A 24,024-nucleotide genomic window follows, 5' to 3' on the forward strand; every position below is an offset into this window, starting at 1 on the left:
CCTCAAACGATTTTACATATAATATTTGATAAAAAATTTCCCGTCTGCGTTACTTTTAGCTTTATATGTCAAATCCATGATCGCAGGTTCGAATCCTGCCTCGGGCATGGATGTGTGTGATGTCCTTAGGTTAATTAGGTTTAAGTAGTTGTAAGTTCTAGGGGACTGATGACCTCAGATGTTAAGTTCCATAGTGTTCAGAGCCATTTGAACCATTTTTTAACATACTGAAATTTTCTTTAGATTTGCTTGGAGGTCTCTCTCTCCAATCTCAAGAGCATTGATCTGATGTAGTAGACTCATTTTCGATCGCGCTGCTCCAGCGATAAAGCCAGAGTGAAATATCCACATCATTCCTTATATTTCATAAACGGTTTCTGATATCGAAACGAGATTTTGGCAAATGATAGCAAATAAAGAGGAAAATATTTTACCATACGGCTATTATGCAAAATCTCATTATCCAGCACGTTATTCCACTCACTGCGGATTTTTTCGATAAAAGAATGGAATTTTTGTGTGTAATCGATAGCTGGTGAAACTAGAAATGCTATGAGTTTTGGCACAACATCAGTAAAGACATTACACATTTATTTCTTACGAAGGATGTGCAAATTTTCAAATGTGTGTGAATTCCTAAGGGGCCAAACTGTGAAGGTCATCGGTCCCTAGACTTACACACTACTTAAACTAACTTACGCTAAGAACAACACGCACACCCATGCCCGAGAGAGGACTTGAACCTCCGGCGGGAGGGACCGCGCAATCCGCGACGTGACATCTCAAACCACGCGGTCACTCGGCGCGGCAAGGATGTGCAGTTTCATAAGGTATTGGCCTCACTTTTCCTCAGTTCCTCAATAGTAAACCAATGTTTCAGACTTCTCTCGCAACTGTACAACATGTTAGTGAGTTCACACTGGGTAACCTCCGCCAATTTTTGGCAGAAGAAAAAAAAATTAACAGGGCAACAAGAGAAACGTGTAGGCTTCACTCAAAGTCCGCGACTCATGAGGCTTCTCTGAAAGTTAGAAATGGTTAACAAGCCAGGTGAAAATAAGTCGCTGCATTTTCAGCGAAATTCCTTCTACATACCAAACAAGCAGAGGTGATAGCTCGTTTTGAATGGTCACCACGCAAGGGTACCTGGACCGACTGTACTTAATATTTGCAAAAAATGTGAGTGTAGGCTTGAGTTTAAAACAGCACTTCCCCTCGAGTACTCGTAATTTCCCCTAAAGTGTCTGCCAGAACCCCCACCACTATCTGTTCTACCCACGTGTGCCCTGTCTATTGCGCATCTACCGGCCACGGTATTCCCCCTGTGGAGTATCGCGGTCTCAGGCGTCTTGCCACGGTTCGCGCTGCTCTCCCTGTTAGAGGTTCGAGACCTCCCTCGGGCATGGGTGTGTGTGCTGCCCTTAGCGTAAGTTAGACTAAGTAGTGTGTAGGCCTAGGGACCGATCACTACAGCTGTTTGGTCCCATAGGAACTTACCACCAAACTCCAAAATTTCCACAGTATTCTGCACGGACACTACCAAGGCGTAGTGAGTGTAGGGGCGGCCAGAATTGTAAAAACTCGATGCAGGTTATTTTGTGGATGTGGATGGTGACTGACTATAAGTGACTGAGTGTCTCTGTTGTGCTGAGATTGGAAATGAAACGTAAGTTACTAACATGTTCATTTACTTTTAAATTCATATTTCTGGCATGAGTGACATTTTTTGATTAATTCTTAGTTTAGAATTTAATAAAATTTTCACAAATTCCTGCATTAAATTTTACAATAAACACTGCACGTAGCGTTTCAACTTAAGTGGCTATTTTTTTGGTATCCACATGATATTAAATACTTGTTCTGTAGGGCGTTCATACCTAGTAAACGGAGTACGTACTGGGCGATGATCAGACAGCTTTTATCTTGTATTTGCCGTTCATTAAGTTTTTCGAACACCTGTAATCATCGTCACTCCTTGTGCTTTTCATCTCTTCAGAACATAATGGTTCACGTAATTTGAGACGCAACTAACTTCGACGAATAAGTTACCTTCTGCTATTGTCGTAGGCATCTGCAAAATTAACTGTTGGTATGTCTGCTACACGTCAACCCATTTCAGGCGTCCAGTTATATGTTTCGAATTTACTGCACTGATGAATATATTTCTATAGGTGCTGGTTGGAGCTGTGACAGGCGTTATGTATGTTCCCTACAAAATAATTTATGTCAGTTTACCCGCTCTACGCAAGCTTTTTTAACTCATTCACTGTGTGCAGAGTAATAGACTCATTTCCTAAGCGGTTTCTGCAATTTTTGTCAGATCCACAAACAAGAGAGAAACTTCTGTAAAGCTAATTTTGTCTCCACGATCATTTTCACGGAATCGTTAAATAATACAGCTTGAACGTTTACTAATTTTAGCCACAGCTCCGAGCATTCAGTAGAGAAGAATGCATTTAGTACTGCTGGACATTTTTTGCGATAAGAAATAACGTGTCAATGGTACATACATTTGCAAGATTCTCTCAACTGCAGGCGAAAGTGCAAGCCATCTTGTTTTGCTATATCCTAAAATTCTATGTACTGCATCGTTGTCTCTTTGCGAAAATATTTGAGAGCTTCTACATGCACTGTGCATATACGAAAGTACGAATCGAAAGTACGAATATATCTTCGTAGCAATATAATCTCCGGTGGTACAAATCTACTGATGTTTGTGTAGCGTGGTGCGCAATGTGTGCTATGCACCCCACATCAACCCCTCCTAAGCCCTCTTGAAGCTTTAAGAAAACGTTACATTGTCCTTCACTCTGAGCACCAGAATTTACATTGGGCTTATCAGCACAAATTCCAGCCACTTCCTCTTGAAGATCGTGCTTTTCAAGCATGTCGATTAAAGTATCATATGTACTGAATGCAGTCTCGCCAGGTAAAATCAGGATATCTAATATTATGTCGTTAATTCTAGTTGTGAGATAGAAGTACTGCACCAGCGTTGTAAATATTTTGACGGCTTTATGGTCTGAAATGTTTGTAGATGTGCAGATAAATTGGATATAATTAAGATCTGTCATCAGAGAGACTAAAGAATACGGCACAACCACACTCTATACAACAGCCTCGCTCTTAGTTTTCCCGCAGTGAAACTTCTTTTCAAATACTTTTTGAATTAATTTAGAAGTGCACTTCACCAGTCCAAAACTCTGTGACTTACGGTGTGGAAGGCTCACAACCTTCGACTCTTTCAGGTTTTTGATCGCTGTATCTCTCTCGTCGAAAGCATGTTGACAGTGCTGACGATGTACTTGCAGCGGTCAGAGCTTTTTTTATGTTTGTGAGATATTAGATGGCGTTGTATATCGTGTTCGCCAGCGTGAGGTACGGAAAACGTCCCTTTGCATATATTGCGTCGTAAATCCGAAGGTGATTAACACTTCTGTAAAAAAGAAAACTCTTTTTGAAAGTCTTGCGTGAATTTAAAATTTCGCTTTTTCGCAGTCGGTGGCATTGCTAAGTGGAACAAGCAGACTGCTTCACGGAAATTGGAGAGACATGCAGACACAAGTTAACAAAATTTAGAATTATATTAATACCTTCAGCTGCTGACGGAAGTTGATATATATCAACGGGGACGGGTAAAAATGTGTGTCCCGCCCGGGACTTGAGCCCGGGATCTCCTACTTCCATGGCAGACGCTTTATCCATCTGAGCCATCGAGGGCACCGAGGGTAACGCGACTGCACGGACTATCTCGCGCACGCCTCCCGCAAGACCCACATTCTCATCTTGTACGTCCACACACTACATTTATAGTGTCCCACCCCAACACACTCATTACTCATGGAAGACACTCTTACCAAGTCCCGTAAGAGTTCGGGGAATATGTGTGCATCCGCACAGAAGAAGAAGGTCATGGCCGGTATTGTCAGAACTATATACGTATATGGATATGGTGTCTGTTCTTTCGGATATGTCCGAAAGAACAGACACCATATCCATATAAGTAACAAGTTAACAGTGTCGTGTCACCGAGAGCGAGCTGAGTGATTTAATCCCCAAACAACCGCTTCGCGGTCTTGTTGATCAGACCGCTGCCAACTTCAGTGACTCACAATATTCGCTATTTTACTTATGCTAATTGTGTTGTATTACAACACTCTTAAAATGGTTCAGATGGCTCTGAGCACTATGGGACTTAACATCTTAGGTCATCAGTCCCCTAGAACTTAGACCTACTTAAACCTAACTAACCTAAGGACATCACACACATCCATGCCCGAGGCAGGATTCGAACCTGCGACCGTAGCAGTCCCGCGGTTCCGGACTGCAGCGCCTAGAACCGCACGGCCACCGCGGCCGGCACAACACTCTTAATAGGTGATCGACTTACTAATTCGCTTTCAAGAATGCGTGTTACATCTGTGCGAAATTTAGCCGGTAGCCGCTGCGTGGAACGAGGCAGGAACAACCGTAGGTTGCTGGCGCCAGTGTCAGCATTGTCTCTCTCAGATTCCCGCTCCAAGCAAGGCCAGGTAACTTTCCATCCGCATCCCACGCGTAACAGGCTAGTCGGCCAACTTTTCGCGGGAACTGTACTGGCGCTTTTGCACCATGCCTAAAATATTGCTATTGAAATGGGAAATTACTGTCTCTTAAGGGGCGACAAGACTTTCCGGATAAGATTGTGCCTAACGGATTTCAAATGCTTCATTCACTGGTTTGCTGTCCGCGGTGGCCTAGCAGTTCTAGGCATTTCAGTCCGGAACCGCTCGACTGTTACGGTCGCAGGTTCGAATCCTGCCTCGGGCATGGATGTGTGTGATGTCCTTAGGTTAGTTAGGTTTAAGTAGTTCTAAGTTCTAGGGGACTGATGACGTCAGATGTTAAGTCCCATAGTGCTCAGAGGCATTTGACCCATTCACTGGTTTGATACACATAATTTATAAACCAATATTTGATACAAATTACATAAACTTCGTCATAGAATTTAATATAACATAATAAATCGAGCAATTACCCCAAGGAACAAGTTACTTTTTAAAAATTATTTGCATTTATAAGGGCGATGTACTTGAGGACAGTATAATGGAAATGGAAGAGGATGTAGGTAAAGATGAAATGGGAGATATGATACTGCGTGGAGAGTTTGACAGAGCACTGAAAGACCTGAGTCGAAACAAGGCCCCGGGTGTAGACAACGCCTTCGGAGAGCCAGTCCTGACAAAACTCTACCATCTGTTGAGCAAGATGTATGAGACAGGTGAAATGCCCTCAGACTTCAAGAAGAATATAATAATTCCAATCGGAAAGGAAGCAGGTGTTAGATCTGAAAATTACCGAACAATCAGTTTAATAAGTCACGGCTGCAAAATACTAACGCGAATTCTTTACAGACTAATGGAAAATCTGGTAGAAGCCGACCTCGGGGAAGATCGGTTTGGATTCCGTTCAAAATGTTCAAATGTGTGTAGACTCTTATGGGACTTTACTGCTAAGATCATCAGTCCCTAGGCTTACACACTACTTAACCCAAATTATCCTAAGGACAAACACACACACCCATGCCCAAGGGAGGACTCCAACCTCCGCCGGGACCAGCCGCACTGTCGATGACTGCAGCGCCTCACACCACTCGGCTAATCCCGCGCGGCTTTGGATTCCGTAGAAATATTGGAACACGTTAGGCAATACAGACCCTACGACTTATCTTAGAAGATAGTTTAAGGAAAGGCAAACCTACATTTCTAGCATTTGTAGACTTAGAGAAAGCTTTTGAGAGAGTTGACTGGAATACTTTCTTTCAATTTCTGTAGGTGGCAGGGGTAAAATACAGGGAGCGAAAGGTTATTTACAATTTGTACAGAAACCATATGACAGTTATAAGAGTCGACGGACATGAAAGGGAAGCAGTGGTTGGGAATCACCAATTTAGTATTGGAGGGCAGCGTGGAGGGTAAAGATCGTAGAGGGAGACCGAGAGATGAATACACCAAGCAGATGTAGGTTGCAGGAGGTAGTGGGAGATGGAGCAGCTTGCACAGGATAGAGTAGCATGGAGAGCTGCATCAAACCAGTCTCAGGACTGAAGACCACAACAACAGCAATGCAAATGATTAACAGGGGCAATAACGTATAACTGATGGGTTACCAATATGCAAGTTCCCCTGGATAACATGAACACACAGAACCAAATAATGCACAGTACAAACTTTAAAACCTACTTTCAGATAACAATGGATATGAGTCGTCCTTTAAAATAGAAACCTTCGGTTTGATTTAAACTAATAACATATATTGCTGCTTTAAATCAACAAGGAAATTTCCCTACATTCGTGAAAACACTTAGACATATTTTCAAAGAAATATTAATCTAGAAAAACGAATTTAGCGGTGATAAAACGGCGAATAGAACGGCGATGTAAATCGTCAGAGACCTCGGGAAGCCCTGAAAGCTGCCACTCATGGAGTGCCTAGAAAACCTACATGTCTAAAAAAGACAACTTAACTTGCCCACAATACGGGTGAACGGAAATGCGGCTGGCGCCCTGCCTCGGCCAACGCAGACTGCCGCGGATATGTGGCGGCGAGAGAGCACATACATCGCGGCCGTGCTTAAGGCACCAGGATGGGACGCTAGCGGGACCAGCTTGGCCGCTTCCATACGAACTCCATCACCGATAATGTATACTATAAGTGCCGCGGATGACAACTAAAGAAATGTCCTGTTACGAAATGAAATGGCATCTCAGACCACCATTCTTGGTTGTCTGTTCATATGGCTGGCGACAGTCGGTTTGATATCTGACTGCTGTTCGTCTCCAGACAAGTCTTCAGTCGGTGCTGAATTTGAAGCGTGGCTCACCACGCAAGACAATCCTACTCCAGTCAATGAGAATCCAGGCCGAATAGTCATCTGGAGACTCCCCAGACATCAGTGGGATACCAGCCGCCCACCATAACGCCCGACGTCCAGGAGTGACGGTTGGGGGCCATTTCATTTCATTTCAGGACCCCTTTGATTGTCATGCGCGGCACCCTTACGTCAAAGCGATGCATCGACGGTGTTTTAGGCCCCATTACGTCGTCCTTCATTGCAAGCCATCCTGTCCACAAATGTCAGAAAGATAATGACCGCCCACACATGGCAAGAGTGTTTACCGCTAGTCTTCGTGCTTGTCAGACCCTACCTTGGCTGGCAAGCTCTCCGGATCTCCCTGCAATTGTAAGCGTTTGGACCATTGTGGGCAGAGCCCTGAATAAACATCTGGATTTTGACTATCTAAGCACGCAACTGGACAGAATTTGGCACGATATTCATCACGAGAACATTCAACAGCTCTATTAATCAAATGCCAAACCGAATAACTACTTGCATAAGGACCAGAGGTGGATCAACACATTACTGACTCGCTCATTGTTTGAAGCTCTTTCTCTTGAATAGATCGACCATGCTTTTCTGAAATTGTTTTATTTTCCTGTACATGTTCGTCCTGTTGTGACTGACAATTCGAAATGTCTCACTAACACAACGTTTATTTATGTAAGTTTACAAGTTTGATGACTGAACAACAAAAGAGACGTAACAATAACGATGCCAGCCAAAGTTTCCTAATTGGGCAAACAGAAGTTCTAATTTTCCACAAAGGTTCGAGATAACACAGACACACACACACACACACACACACACACTAGTAAAAGTCCAAGTCAGAGACGAAGATGTAATATTCAGCGGTCCATGTCCACGAGGTCGGCATCAGGAGTGAAACCGAACTTTGGGGCTGGTTCTAGCGCCTAAATAGCTGTCTCTACCCAATCAGGTTTTCGCGCAGTGATACTTCTTGCAGGCCGTGGCTCGAGCTCCCTCTGCAGGAAGTAGTCCTCGGAATGTCTGTTTCCATTATCTTGTATGTAAAGACCCAATGTTTACCATGGTGCTTTTGGTACGCCTTGGACATAGACAACCCCGTCCTCTGTGGTGTAATTTCGGTTGCCGGCCATCAGGGGCTACCTTGGCTCCGGCATAGCATGTCTCATATACTGATTTCCATTCCATTCGGTTAATGATTTCGTGGGGGTCTAAGAGTGTACATCTTAGGTACGCAACAAATATACTTCCAGTTAACTGTTCCTGTTAGAAAATGTACTAAGGACGGAACTGTAAGCTTTCAAGGTGCAGTGTCAAATCATTGATGTAGTATGCTTTTAATATCACCATAATTATTTTCTATCGTTACGTGGTATATTAGACTACGCATGTCGTTGTAAGACTTTTTCACATTTTTTAACATATAATGAAAATTAGAATCTACAAAGAGTCTACAAACGTCTATAAAATATTAATAGTAACCATCTGTACTGCTATTTGCTTATGAAAGACTATTTTAAGCAATTTTAATTCAACTGTTCTTGAATCACATTTTGTTAGTTCCTTCACATCACTCTTTTTTCGCACATTTTGCATTGTTTTGCGGAAATACAATTATCCTCAAGTCAGAAGATGACTTTTTTAAAATTTTTCTTAGCATTCACGTGTTACACATCATAAATATCAGTGTACTGTTTGATCCAGGCAGCTTGAGAGCATGACCATTGCGTTGATATTTCTGTAGAATATGTTAAATGTAGGAAAGTACTTTGAAATTCTGTAGTGAAACACAAAATTTACCTTATTATATAATGTGGAAGTTACTTTCTTTGGAACACCCAGCTCGCTGATGGTAGTTGATGGTACAGTTTTCTCTGAACGTGATCGTGAATCAGAGTGAAGTTCACGTAAATTTTCCGGGCACTCAGGAACGGCATCTACAATATATCTTACGTCGGAATCATCAGGTATACACATTACATCAAAATCATCGACGAACAAAAATGGCTCTGAGCACTATGGGATTTAGAGCTACTTAAACCTAACTAACCTAAGGACATCACACGCATCCACGCCCGAGGTAGGATTCGAACCTGCGATCGTAGCGGTCGCGCGGTTCCAGACTGTAGCGCCTAGAACCCCTCGGCCACACCGGCCGGCCATCGACGAACATATACGTAGAATCTGAACCAGGAAGGTTTCGTACACACAGTTAACATCGAAGTGTGCACTGAAAACTCGTTCTTGTTTTCATGATAGTCATCCATGTATTGTTTGAAACAGCTCGTCCATGTGAGCAGCGAGCAATATCAACTCTGATGCCACACTCAGAAAATTTTGATTTCTGAATATCTATAATTAACTGCAATTCCGCATTAGTAATTTCGATTGGAGGGTCCCCCATCAAGCCAGGTAAAATAATACTGAATAAGATCCGAATGTTTTCGGAAACATCCTAAAGATGTAGCACGTCAATATATATATATATATATATATATATATATATATATATATATATATATATATATATATATATATCGAACTTACCTCCAAGTATTCTACGCCTGACCACTTTCCATTTACACAGGCTCTTTGATATTTGGCATTTGTTGACCGAGCGAGGTGGCGCAGTGGTTAGCACACTGGACTCGCATTCGGGAGGACGACGGTTCAATCCCGCGTCCGGCCATCCTGATTTAGGTTTTCCGTGATTTCCCTAAATCGCTCCAGGCAAATGCCGGGATGGTTCCTCTGAAAGGGCACGGCTGACTTCCTTCCCTAATCCGATGAGACCGATGACCTCGCTGTTTGGTCTCTTCCCCCAAAAACCAACCAACCAACCAATTTGGCATTTGTTATAGTTTCACATGTAGGCAAACTTTTAAAATTTACGGTTGAAAGTAGGCAGTCTTCCAATAAAATCGATTCGTGTTACAAGTACTCAAATGGTTCAAATGGCTCTGAGCACTATGGGACTCAACTGCTGAGGTCATTAGTCCCCTAGAACTTAGAACTAGTTAAACCTAACTAACCTAAGGACATCACAAACATCCATGCCCGAGGCAGGATTCGAACCTGCGACCGTAGCGGTCTTGCGGTTCCAGACTGCAGCGCCTTTAACCGCACGGCCACTTTGGCCGGCGTTACAAGTACTCATATACACAAATATCCTTCTGATTAGCTTGATTAAACTCTCAATCATATGGGAAACAGGTTCTCATTATCTTAAGTTAATCAGATATAAGGTAAGTGCACACTTTGTGAGTTAGCACGTCAAGAAACTTTGGAAACCGGTAAATCGAAAATATCACTCTTGGTGGCATACTGTGACACTTGTAGAAGCTTTATATTTCTCCATGTTCTATGTCACATTAGAAAGATGACATTGACTTAACTTCACTTTTTCTTCTCCAGTATAACGTCTTTTGTTCAAAAATGCTCCTGATCAAGAAATATCTGTTGCTAAGATTGTGAGAATACGATGGAAAATCTACAGAGAAGCCTGAAGTTAAAATTGCAACGGGGGGGGGGGCACGGGGGAGGGGAGTGGGGTCGGGGGGGGGGGGCTGGGGAGGATGTTGTACCTCAGTACATACCAGGGAGATGATTTACATCTCTTTACTTAACTGCACCTCCATAGGTATGACAAATCTCAGCTTAGCAAAATGCTAATTTTTCTTCAGCGCTCATTTCCTACTTCGATATTGTGCAACAAAACCACATTTACAATCTCAACGACTGCAGTGAGCTGTTGAGTCAACCGTACATAACAATCATTGCCTCTGTGCAATTTAAACTCGCAGCGTTCCTGGCCATAGCCGCAGTGTATGTAGTAGACAAAACTGAGCGGTTTATGCAAATCTACAAAATCAGGATACAAACCATAGTCAATACTGTGACTACAACCAACACCTGGTTACAATATGTCTTCTGTACCATTATAAGTCACAAATGGCTGCTCCATACAACTATTTATTTACAGCTCGAACAAAATATATTCGTGTTTCGAAGTTTTACTGACCTTCAGAGTGGTCACCACCACTGTCTATAACCCATTGCCAGCGATGTGGAAGTCCTAGGATACTCTTAGCAGTGCCAGTTGTGTTGACAGCTCGAACGGCGCGGTCAATTGCCCGACGAATTTGTAGCAGTTCTGAAGCGAATGCCGTGAAGTGTTTCCTTCAGCTTAGAAATCGAGTTGAACTTACGAGGGCTTAAGTCAGGGGAGTGCAGTAGGTTGTATAGCACTTAGCAGCCCCGTCAGTCAAACAAATCAGTAACAGATTGCACTCTAAGCTGGTCGTAGGTTGGGTTCCAAAAATGAACAGCATAGGGACAGAAGTGACGACACTTTCTGCAGGAACTGACCATCATTTTGCAGGACAATGCTCAAGCACGTACAGTGCAAGCTGTTACTCATTTGTTGACTGATGGAGCTGCCAAGTTCTATACCACCTACTGCACTCCCCTGACCTAAACCCTTGTAATTTCAACTCGATTTCTAAACTGAAGGAAACACTTTACGGCACTCGCTTCAGAACTGCTACAAATTCGTCGGGCAGTAGACCGCACCGTTCGAATGTCAACACAACCGGCACTGCTAAGAATATCCTACGACTTCCACATCGCTGGCAAAGGGTTATACACAATGCTGGTGACTACTTTGAAGGTCATTAAAACGTTGAAATACGTATCTGTTTTGTAGGAGCTGTAAATAAATAACTGCCACTATTAAATTCCAACCCTCGTATAAACTTTTTCTTGCCATGAGGCATGAGGCGTGACCGATTTAAACTGTACACAGTCAAGCATGTGTGCATTTATCTTTTCCTTGGAATAAAAATAGCACAGATACCATTAATATATTACAATTGACTTCTGATGAACAGTCATGTTAATTTGTGCGTGTCATGAAAAGTTTTTTATGCAAAAGAAATGACGTAGTTCAGTATTATCCTCCTGCAACGTCTGTGGGTTTACATCTAATTCGTCATGGCGTTTTGTAACATCCAGTAGTACAATGTTGAACTCTTTGTCATATCTCTTGCCTTGCCCTGACATCCACTCATAATCAGAATACTGGGTGTCATAGATGTTTCAGCTCCGCAAGAAATGGTATGTTGACAAAGTGTACTTTGTTTGCATTTAGCGAATATTTAGGCATATGTTGTGCATCTTGATTTACAGGACATAAAGAAGCCACAACGGACCACTTAAAACAAGCATTAACCTACGACTTAAGGTTTATTAATGCATGTTTATCGCATATCACTTTGAGTAGTTTTGGGTATAGTGCTGCATAAAATGCCTTATTTTAATGTGTATTAAATCGAACCTGAACTATTTCCTTCAGTGCCCAGCTGGAATCTCTCTCTTGAAACGTCTCAAATTTCTTTGAGAGATTATCAATAATATTAACCGAGTACCAAATGTCACTAATTTCGGATGGCATTAAATTGTGTTCCTTGTACTGAGTTCCTTTTGTTTTACTCCATGTGACTAGTTAAAAACTGATTTAGAGGCTTCGATTAATTTGACGAATTGCGTTGTCGAAAACGTGACAACCGGTATCCAAGTAACTTATAGGCTCCTTAAAACCCAACCTATTAGTTACAACAGTTGTAGTTGTTTGAATTCTAAATGCAGACTCAACAGCAACGCATTCAAGATCATCCAACTTATTGCTGGTTCGCCCATTATCGCTAATACGATAAAATCTCAGTGGGCAGAGACGATGTTCAGCCGGCCGATAGACTTAGGTCCTCTTCTTCATTGATCGGGAACCAACCGCTCCAGATTGTCCGCTGCTCGACGACCGATCAGCTGTAATTTTCAGCATTCGCTGCACCTCAAGGATTTTAAAACACTGAATGAAAGGAAACGTGCCTTAGATCAGACAACATAGTGGCATTCAAAGATATGGTAAGGTCTGAAACATGTATAATAAACAAAGAGAAGACTGGGAGAGGTTTTGTGAACGGTAAGCGTAAGTAGAAACGCTTCAGGTTGAAGCAGAATCAGTGTGTGAAAAATGTGAGAGTTGACATGTGTTTCGGATATTCCTCACGGTCTGGTATTTTGATAGCAGTCACTGCACTCTCACCTCCCAGCAACTTGAAGATTCTGCTATCATTTTTTGTCTTGGGCCTAACCCAGGACATGTTTTTGAAAATTAGTTAAAGCAGTTTATTGCAACATCAACTTTGATAATTCAGCTGTGATATTCATCAGACGTGACTCATTTCAGTAAAGGTTTTGATGTCTAGCAGTGTAATATGAAAATGTAGCCTCTGTATCAGCACACACTGTCATTTTCATCCTTGGCTTCAAACAAATCTCTTACGAAACTTCTTGGCAGATTAAATCTGTGTGCCGGACCGAGACTCGAACTCGGGACCTTTACCTTACGCGGGAAAGTGTTCTACCAACTGATCTACCCAAGCACGACTCATGCCCCGTCCTCACAGCTTTACTTCTGCCAGTATCTCGTCTCCTACCTTCCAAACTTTACAGAAGCTCTCCTGCGAACCTTGCAGAACTAGCACTCCTGAAAGAAAGGATATTGCGGAGACATGCCTTAGCCACAGCCTAGGGGATGTTTCCAGAATGAGATTTTCACTCCGCAGCCGAGTATGCACTGATATGAAACTTCATGGCAGATTAAATCTGTGTGCCGGACCGAGACTCGAACTCGGGACCGCAAAAGGCAAAGGTCCCGAGTTCGAGTCTCGGTCCGGCACACATTTTTAATCTGCCAGGAAGTTTCATATTAGTGCACACTCCACTGCAGAGTGAAAATCGCATTCTGGAAATCTCTTACGTTTGGTGAAGCAGTAGTATTAATAGTTTTTTTTTTCAATAGTATTACTATGTTTGGTTGTTTTTCGTGGTGTTCACCATGAGCCGTTCCTTATGTGCAAAACCGAATTCTCAAGCATATAGTGTGAAATAGACACATTTATTATTAGTTAGGTTTAAGTAGTTCTAACAAGGGAACCTCCCCATCGCACCTCCCTCAGAATTAGTTATAAGTTGGCACAGTGTATAGGCCTTGAAAAACTGAACACACATCAATCGAGAAAACAGGAAGAAGTTGTATGGAACTATGAAAAAATAAGCAAAATATACAAACTGAGTAGTCCATGTGTAAGATAAGCAACATCCAGGTGGGTGCAAACACACAAGCGCCGTGGTCCCGTGGTTAACGTGTGCAGCTGCGGAGCGATAGGTCGTTGGTTCAAGTCTTCCCTCGGGAGAAAATTTTAATTTTTATTTTCGGACAATTATCAAAGTTCAGGCACTCACATATAATCATCTTCGCTCTCCAAAATTCCAGGACATGTTCAGATTTGCTGGGACATATGCAGGATTTGACGGTTTACACACGGAAAAATTTGAAAACGTTAAAAACATATGTTTTGACAGAGCACAGACAAAACTGTGCGACTGTGAAACTGTTGCATTCATTTGTTGCAGTTTATGTGACAAACTCTTATGTTTTCACACTTTTTTGGAAGTGATTATCACATCCACAAGAAAACCTAAATTGGGCAAGGTAGAAGAATCTTTTTACCCATTCACCAAGTGTACAAGTTAGGTGGGTCTACAACATATTCCTGTCATGTGACGCACATGCCGTCACCAGTGTCGTATAGAATATATCAGACGTGTTTTCCTGTGGAGGAATCGGTTGACCTATGACCTTGCAATCAAATGTTTTCGGTTTCCATTGGACAGGCACGTCCTTTCGGCTACTAATCGCACGGGTTTGCTGTGTGGTCGCAAAACACAGACACTAAACTTATTACAGTGAACAGAGACGTCAATGAACGAACGGACAGATCATAACTTTGCGAAAATAAAGAAAGAAAAATTTTCACTCTTGGGAAGATTTGAACCAGGAACCTCTCGTTCCGCAGTTGCTCACGCTAACCACGGGACCATGGCGCTCCTGAACGCAGATTGTCCTAGACGTTGCCTATCTTGCACATGGACTATATATATTTTGCTTATTTTTTTCATAGTTCCACACAACTTCTTCCTGTTTTCTCGATTGATCTGTGTTCAGTTTTTCAAGGCCTATCCACTGTGCCAACTTATAACTAAATCTGAGGGGGGTGCGATGGGGAGGTTCCCTTGTAAGTTCTAGGGGACTGATGACCTCAGAAGTTCAGTCCCATAGAGCTCAGAGCCATTTGAACCATTTTTTTATTGCAGTTAGAGGGTAACATTAAACACTTTCTTTTGCCCATTGCTAAACAATGAAACAAAAAAGAAATAGAGATGAAATGAACAGAACAGTGTAGATCAGTCACTTCACATATGACAACAACATAAACACACTGCCCCTGTTGCGTTGCCAAATGGCTAAGTCAGAAGTTGTTTGGAGGAACCAATAGCCAGAACTATTAGCCATTCCAGCGTTCTACAAATGAATAGTTGTCCCAAAATCGGTGAAATATTTCTCATTTGCTTGGAATTTGCCGTTGAGGAGAATTTCTCGACAGGAATTCAAATCCGTTAACGTAGATTCGTTGTGCAGTTTAGTGAGGTGTCAGAATATAGGCCAAAGATTTCCACGTGTGGTGTTGATATTATGTCGGTAAACATGTTGTATCGGGCTTATCTACTATATGTTTCCAACGTTCACAATGAGGGCTGGATCTGTTAAAGTCGACTAACGTCAGGCATTGAGTCTTTTATAAACATCTGCTATGGAGCTAATGATGATGACCATGTTTGGGAAAGGGGGTAACGGATTCACCATTTAGGGTAATGGCATTCACCAGTGGCAGTCACTTATGAGGGCAGAGGAAGTCACTATGACATTGGGGTTAGTGGTAGTCATTACGATCCAGGGTTAATGGCAGTCACCATACGTGGGTAAGTTATTTGCTATAATCATCAATTAGGAAAATGAGGTAAGCATAAAAGCAATGAAATTAAATGATGAAGCAACTGAACTTCACGTAAACAATTGTTTGTGAGTGCGGCTATATATATATATATATATATATATATATATATATATATATGTGTGTGTGTGTGTGTGTGTGTGTGTGTGTGTGTGTGTGTGTGTGTGAGTGACTGTGTGAGTGAGAGTGATGAATAACACCGATTTACACGATTAATGCGAAAAAGTTTGGAAATACTGTTGTATTGATGAATATCTTTCAATATGGAGCCAATTCAAGTTTATTATTTGTATATGGAAATAAATGCAGTTCAGTGGGACCTTTACAGGTATTTTATGACTAGCTGCTTCATTTTTAATACTGCGCTGCGATTGGCTTAAGAGGGCAATGGAGGGAGGGGAATGGGGTAAGAGATGGAGGGGAGGAAGGGAGAGGCATGATCATGTAACCACCGACATGGGAGATGTTGTGACAGATATGCAAACAGAGTGCGCCTGAGTCGCCGTAATCGGTACTACTTCTGTGTTTAACCTTTAATGTAAGATTATACGTCTTAATGAGCGGATTGTGACAGCACGTAAAACTCTTAAATACGGTCAGTAATTACACGAAATTTGAAACTTTTGTTGCCACTGAAGGCGGCTAGATAGACAATGCATACTGGGCACTACCGACAGTTCAGCCGTTTAGTAACTTAGATGCTTAGATACTGCTGCCTCTGTATCGTTTGTCTTGGCACAATGTTACACATGTCTAAAAGTTTGATGTCGTACACCTCGATAGCAATGTCACAAATAGTTTTTCTAGTTTGAATCAGTATTTTACAATTATCGGAGAGAGTGCTGGATATCAAGGCGTACATTGATTTTTTAAAATCGGTGTAATAGTTCCAGTTCGCATTCAGTGTAGTTTGTATCAGCTTCCGTACCAGTATTAAATCTTTCTTTTCTTACATACATCAACGACTTGAGAATGTCCTTGTCACCGCTTTTTAGGTGTTACTAACGATAATCCAACTGCTGTTAAAGCATTACTTATTTACGCATTTTGTACATACCGCACCTTCAGAATTTCAGATAAAAGTACTTAACACAGTGTGTTGCATGAAATGGTTTCATGAAACCATTTAATAGCTTAACACCTTTTTTGAGTGAATTAGCGGTACACATTTTTGGTAGAAAATTAACGTCAAAACGTATTTGTTGGCATGGTAGGACATAAGGATTCATGTAAACTTGTGGTTGCATCATTACATCCTCCAATGTTTATGGCCGAGTGCACCAACACCGGTCAAAAAGCATGATTACCAAGGTCCTGCGATCATAGTTAAAAGTAAATCGTGTTTAAAATGTTTCTGCAGTGCACCAACGTTAATCGCTGGTCAGCAAACCGTCGTCAGCCAACCGTGCATTTGACCACGGTAAACTCTGTACATTGCAATGGAACGTGCCCTGGCGACGCAAAGATGTTAGTAAACATGAAATTGTACATATAATCGCTGGTGTCACATTCTCTCTTTGCCGTGTTTTCCGTCAACAAGCAGAAGTGTGTATACGTACCACGGTACCTATTTCCGATCTGTTCGTTTTTTGGAGAATAATGGAGAACAAAAGAAGATCCCTGAATTTCTCGAAGCACGAGATTGATGTACTTCTTGAACTGGTGGTTGCAACTGCATCCGTTCTTGAAAATAAGAAAACTGGCCGCCGCAGCTCAAAAGAAAAACAGGTATGTGGTCCCATGTGGAGACGCAATTTAATTCTACTCCTCGTAAATTTACTCATAAATTAATGACTTTTCTGGGTTCATCGTAAGCATAGTATACGGCACACTCTGGCTTTTAGTTTGAAATTTGAAAGTGCTTTTGGTGTACCACTGAATTTCTCATCATTCACCCAGTTCAATGAGTAGGCTACTTTTATGTTCCCGATATAACAGAAAAAAATAGATTACATGCTGAAATAATCTAAAAAATTAAAAATTACTGTGAAATCCCGTAACTATAATCGTAATTTTTCATTCTGAACAATGTCTGAATTTATGTTACGTTATCGGAAATGTTCATTAATTATAGCACGGCGAACTGCTCTCCCTAGCAATGTGTCATCACGATACATCTGCTGTCCAGGTAGCACAGCTTCGTTATCTTCAATGTTGGGGACTCTTTCGTCATGTAACTAACTTAAAAGGCGAGAAATTTTTGGATCTTCTGGTGGTTCTTCACTGCTTGTACTCCTCGCACTATTATGCAAGACAGCCCTACCCACGATTATTGACATTGTTTTCTGTAGATTACATCTTATTCCTACAGATAATATGGGAAATCTCCTCTTCCACAAGCCATATTTTCTCTCAACAGTGTTTCTAATTTTAATATGAGACCTGTTATAGCGATGCTCTGCTTCATTCTGCTGATTTATAAGTGGAGTTAACAAGTAGGATCTACATGCATAGCCGCTATCTCCCAATAAGTGACCTTGCGGTATTTCTCCATTTTCAAACTGGGCTCTGCGAGCGCAGTTGAGAAATATACACTCCTGGAAATTGAAATAAGAACACCGTGAATTCATTGTCCCAGGAAGGGGAAACTTTATTGACACATTCCTGGGGTCAGATACATCACATGATCACACTGACAGAACCACAGGCACATAGACACAGGCAACAGAGCATGCACAATGTCGGCACTAGTACAGTGTATATCCACCTTTCGCAGCAATGCAGGCTGCTATTCTCCCATGGAGACGATCGTAGAGATGCTGGATGTAGTCCTGTGGAACGCCTTGCCATGCCATTTCCACCTGGCGCCTCAGTTGGACCAGCGTTCGTGCTGGACGTGCAGACCGCGTGAGACGACGCTTCATCCAGTCCCAAACATGCTCAATGGGGGACAGATCCGGAGATCTTGCTGGCCAGGGTAGTTGACTTACACCTTCTAGAGCACGTTGGGTGGCACGGGATACATGCGGACGTGCATTGTCCTGTTGGAACAGCAAGTTCCCTTGCCGGTCTAGGAATGGTAGAACGATGGGTTCGATGACGGTTTGGATGTACCGTGCACTATTCAGTGTCCCCTCGACGATCACCAGTGGTGTACGGCCAGTGTAGGAGATCGCTCCCCACACCATGATGCCGGGTGTTGGCCCTGTGTGCCTCGGTCGTATGCAGTCCTGATTGTGGCGCTCACCTGCACGGCGCCAAACACGCATACGACCATCATTGGCACCAAGGCAGAAGCGACTCTCATCGCTGAAGACGACACGTCTCCATTCGTCCCTCCATTCACGCCTGTCGCGACACCACTGGAGGCGGGCTGCACGATGTTGGGGCGTGAGCGGAAGACGGCCTAACGGTGTGCGGGACCGTAGCCCAGCTTCATGGAGACGGTTGCGAATGGTCCTCGCCGATACCCCAGGAGCAACAGTGTCCCTAATTTGCTGGGAAGTGGCGGTGCGGTCCCCTACGGCACTGCGTAGGATCCTACGGTCTTGGCGTGCATCCGTGCGTCGCTGCGGTCCGGTCCCAGGTCGACGGGCACGTGCACCTTCCGCCGACCACTGGCGGCAACATCGATGTACTGTGGAGACCTCACGTCCCACGTGTTGAGCAATTCGGCGGTACGTCCACCCGGCCTCCCGCATGCCCACTATACGCCCTCGCTATAAGTCCGTCAACACCACATACGGTTCACGTCCACGCTGTCGCGGCATGCTACCAGTGTTAAAGACTGCGATGGAGCTCCGTATGCCACGGCAAACTGGCTGACACTGACGGCGGCGGTGCACAAATGCTGCGCAGCTAGCGCCGTTCGACGGCCAACACCGTGGTTCCTGGTGTGTCCGCTGTGCCGTGCGTGTGATCATTGCTTGTACAGCCCTCTCGCAGTGTCCGGAGCAAGTATGGTGGGTCTGACACACCGGTGTCAATGTGTTCTTTTTTCCATTTCCAGGAGTGTAGTACTGTCGTGCACAAAGGCCCGGCCATCGAGCGACAATATCTCTTATTAACAAATTGTGATCACTAATGGTCTGGCAGTTAAAGGAAAAATATGATTTCCTATTGCGGAAAAGTTCCGCTTTGTGTCCTCCAGGAGACTGAATTCTTATATGGGTGCAATCCAAGGTACCAAGAACGCCAGTAAATCGGTCCAATTGACTAAAATCATACATCAGAGAGCGCACTACTTCTCTTGTAGGAAATTTTATAAATCGAGGAGACATTGATGCTATGATGTCTGATACATCACTGATAATTCGTTGTGCTGTTGTATGATTTACACTACTGTTGTCCCCAATAAGAATGTTGAATGCACCTGTTGCATATGCCCTTAAAGTAATCAAAAGACTGTTCATCGGCGAAATAGGGATATTCCGATCAGTAGGAAATTCTAACCTATAATTAATTTCGTTTAACAACCAACACACTGTTTCTTTTAGCAGACGAAATCTCTCTCCAAACTTCCTATCACTATAATCTTCAAAAGGGTTTCCCCTTTCCACAATCACTCCAACACGGTTTCGGCCACGATTTAAATGGTCAAGGTATAACAATTCTTCCTCAGCGTCATCCATAACATCAAAACGCGCCGCCATCTTAATAGCGTATGCTTCTAAAACCACGGTTATGTCGAGGAAACCGTGAAAGAGCCCCGGTTAAATACAAACGCGGTCGATTCCCTCGTTTAGCTTAGATCGATGTTGGTGCACCAGGATTTTGCGTTGAACTGCGGTTATCTGTTAATCGAGATTGGTGCACTCGCCCATTAATGTATTATACACTCCTGGAAATGGAAAAAAGAACACATTGACACCGGTGTGTCAGACCCACCATACTTGCTCCGGACACTGCGAGAGGGCTGTACAAGCAATGATCACACGCACGGCACAGCGGACACACCAGGAACCGCGGTGTTGGCCGTCGAATGGCACTAGCTGCGCAGCATTTGTGCACCGCCGCCGTCAGTGTCAGCCAGTTTGCCGTGGCATACGGAGCTCCATCGCATTCTTTAACACTGGTAGCATGCCGCGACAGCGTGGACGTGAACCGTATGTGCAGTTGACGGACTTTGAGCGAGGGCGTATAGTGGGCATGCGGGAGGCCGGGTGGACGTACCGCCGAATTGCTCAACACGTGGGGCGTGAGGTCTCCACAGTACATCGATGTTGTCGCCAGTGGTCGGCGGAAGGTGCACGTGCCCGTCGACCTGGGACCGGACCGCAGCGACGGACGGATGCACGCCAAGACCGTAGGATCCTACGCAGTGCCGTAGGGGACCGCACCGCCACTTCCCAGCAAATTAGGGACACTGTTGCTCCTGGGGTATCGGCGAGGACCATTCGCAACCGTCTCCATGAAGCTGGGCTACGGTCCCGCACACCGTTAGGCCGTCTTCCGCTCACGCCCCAACATCGTGCAGCCCGCCTCCAGTGGTGTCGCGACAGGCGTGAATGGAGGGACGAATGGAGACGTGTCGTCTTCAGCGATGAGAGTCGCTTCTGCCTTGGTGCCAATGATGGTCGTATGCGTGTTTGGCGCCGTGCAGGTGAGCGCCACAATCAGGACTGCATACGACCGAGGCACACAGGGCCAACACCCGGCATCATGGTGTGGGGAGCGATCTCCTACACTGGCCGTACACCACTGGTGATCGTCGAGGGGACACTGAATAGTGCACGGTACATCCAAACCGTCATCGAACCCATCGTTCAACCATTCCTAGACCGGCAAGGGAACTTGCTGTTCCAACAGGACAATGCACGTCCGCATGTATCCCGTGCCACCCAACGTGCTCTAGAAGGTGTAAGTCAACTACCCTGGCCAGCAAGATCTCCGGATCTGTCCCCCATTGAGCATGTTTGGGACTGGATGAAGCGTCGTCTCACGCGGTCTGCACGTCCAGCACGAACGCTGGTCCAACTGAGGCGCCAGGTGGAAATGGCATGGCAAGGCGTTCCACAGGACTACATCCAGCATCTCTACGATCGTCTCCATGGGAGAATAGCAGCCTGCATTGCTGCGAAAGGTGGATATACACTGTACTAGTGCCGACATTGTGCATGCTCTGTTGCCTGTGTCTATGTGCCTGTGGTTCTGTCAGTGTGATCATGTGATGTATCTGACCCCAGGAATGTGTCAATAAAGTTTCCCCTTCCTGGGACAATGAATTCACGGTGTTCTTATTTCAATTTCCAGGAGTGTATTTTTCTTCCTCTCTCTTTGGCAATCGTACTCCAATAAGATGGTTATGTGAGAATAAAACAAAGGAGTCAAGACTCCTCAGGATTCGGTAAAAAACTTTCTAAAGCCAAGACCACATAAATATTTCTTCAATTTTCAACAACTAGATTCGATAGACTTTTCTGTCATCTTTGGATCTTAGGAAACGTGTTCGTTGTGAGTGTAACAAAAATTTTGAAGACCTGAAGATGACAGCAAAGTCTCTCGAAACTGGTTGTTGAAATATTTATACAATCTTGGCTTTAGAAAGTTTTCACCAATTAAAACAGATGGCACATTCTCATGTGACAACATGTGAAAATTCAGTCCTTACGACTCGTTTGGCTCCGTAGATATAAACATCTACCAACAATTTTCGATACTCCTACATCACCTTTTTGTTTATTTTGTTGTAGGTTGGAGGATGTGGAGTGGAGCAAGAAGTTCCTTCACATGTCTCATCAGCAGAGAAGACATCTCTTGGACGAGCTATTAATTACTAATGTGCAGCTCTCAAAAGCTATAACGAGTAACATGGAATGCTATTGGTGGAGCGGCAATGCATTCACCTATAACAGTAGCTGGACTGATTCTGGTGGGTACCTATATCATTTGTCATAAAACGTATTGTAGTAGACGATTTGGGAGGGAGTAATTACTTTCCGCTGCCAAAGTGTTTGTATGTGAATTTCGTACGCTTTCTGGTAGCAATATAGAAGTGTAACCTGAACGAATTATTCTCTTTTCGACAGAGGAGGAGCTGCGGTTCAAACAATGGACTTGCACAGGAGAATAGTCAGATTCAGATCCTTGTCCGTTAGGGCGCTTGTTCCAGAATGCTCTAGCACTTACCTGCGAAAAGCAAAGGCTCCGAGTTCGAATATCGGTCTGGCACACAGTTTTAATCTGCGAGGAAGTTTCAGGGTGCTTCTTGTTAGGCTCTTTTTATAAAATGTTATGTAATTTATCTAGGATTACCCAGTGTTTTGGTTCAGTCTTCGTAAAAATGTGTAGTGTATAAATTTGTACTAAATAGGGCAAGGGGAAGTAGTGTCCATGATTTATCAGTTTAGGAAAAGCCATAAACAGAAGATCATCAACTTAGCATAATATTTAAAATCAGGCTTATCCTTTCTGTCAGATTGTTGCTGCTGGCGCCGCTTTGTACTTGGCAGCAAATAACGACATTCTCGCAGGTTTCTTGGTCGCTTAAGCTTGCATGCTGTTGGCACTTCGATGAGTGGGAATGCGTGAGTCCTGGGGATGGGGAGTGGGGGATTTGGGATGGCTTTCATGTGGCTAATACGCTTTGTTGTCAGCATTCTTGGAGCGACGATCTCCGGACATTGGTGCATGTGCCTTTATGCCAGAGTTCTGGGGACGACGATGTTATCGCCTAGCTGGACATGGCTGGGTGTGGTGATGTCGGAATTCCTGGAACGATGATGCTGAAATTACTTCAGAAATGCTTAGTGATCCATTACGCCTAACGAATGGAAAATGACAATTTTGAAACCAATTTCACGAAGCATTCCGCACTGTACCACTTGTCTTGAAGGTCATGGCTCCTTGCGCTCACCGTGATTAGCTGAAAATTATATATAAGGTCATAAAACGATGTTATTGCCTAAGGCAACTTAAGAAATTTGTTCTGCTGAAGGCAATTCAAGAAATATGTCAAATACGTTTCACGTGATACGGACACTTTCAAGAGGAAAGCTTGAATGAGCGCGAGTGTGGACAAGCATCAGGAATCGGAGGACCGAGAAATAAGTTCGTGAGGGGAAGAGTTCAAGAGACAGTGAAATTTAAACTCAGTCACTCTTCGTAAAGCAACGCGAAATCTTGTGAACAGTACATACAAATGTCATTTAACAGATTATAAGGGTGTACAGAACCACACCTTAACGAAAGAGGAAAATGTAACCCGATATCCACAATAATATTACTTAGTGAGCGGTAAAGTAGTATGATCAGTCATTGATATGTTCAGATTACCCAGTAAAAAGCAAATATTGATGCCCACAA

General features: G+C 43.5%; 1 protein-coding gene across 1 annotated transcript in view; it reads right to left on the reverse strand.

The window, feature by feature from the left end:
• LOC126263523 (putative nuclease HARBI1) overlaps positions 1 to 20,132 on the reverse strand; it is a 55,053-nt gene extending 34,921 nt beyond the window's left edge. The window contains exons 1-2 of the mRNA XM_049960617.1: positions 19,741 to 20,132; positions 18,090 to 18,288 (exon numbers count right to left, since the gene is read on the reverse strand). Coding sequence (XP_049816574.1) covers positions 18,090 to 18,288; positions 19,741 to 20,132 — 591 coding nt within the window. The remainder of the gene's footprint in view (positions 1 to 18,089; positions 18,289 to 19,740) is intronic.
• Between the last annotated feature and the right edge of the window lie 3,892 nt (positions 20,133 to 24,024).

Source organism: Schistocerca nitens, chromosome 6 (assembly GCF_023898315.1).
Source record: "Schistocerca nitens isolate TAMUIC-IGC-003100 chromosome 6, iqSchNite1.1, whole genome shotgun sequence".
NCBI classification, from domain to species: Eukaryota; Metazoa; Arthropoda; class Insecta; order Orthoptera; family Acrididae; genus Schistocerca; species Schistocerca nitens.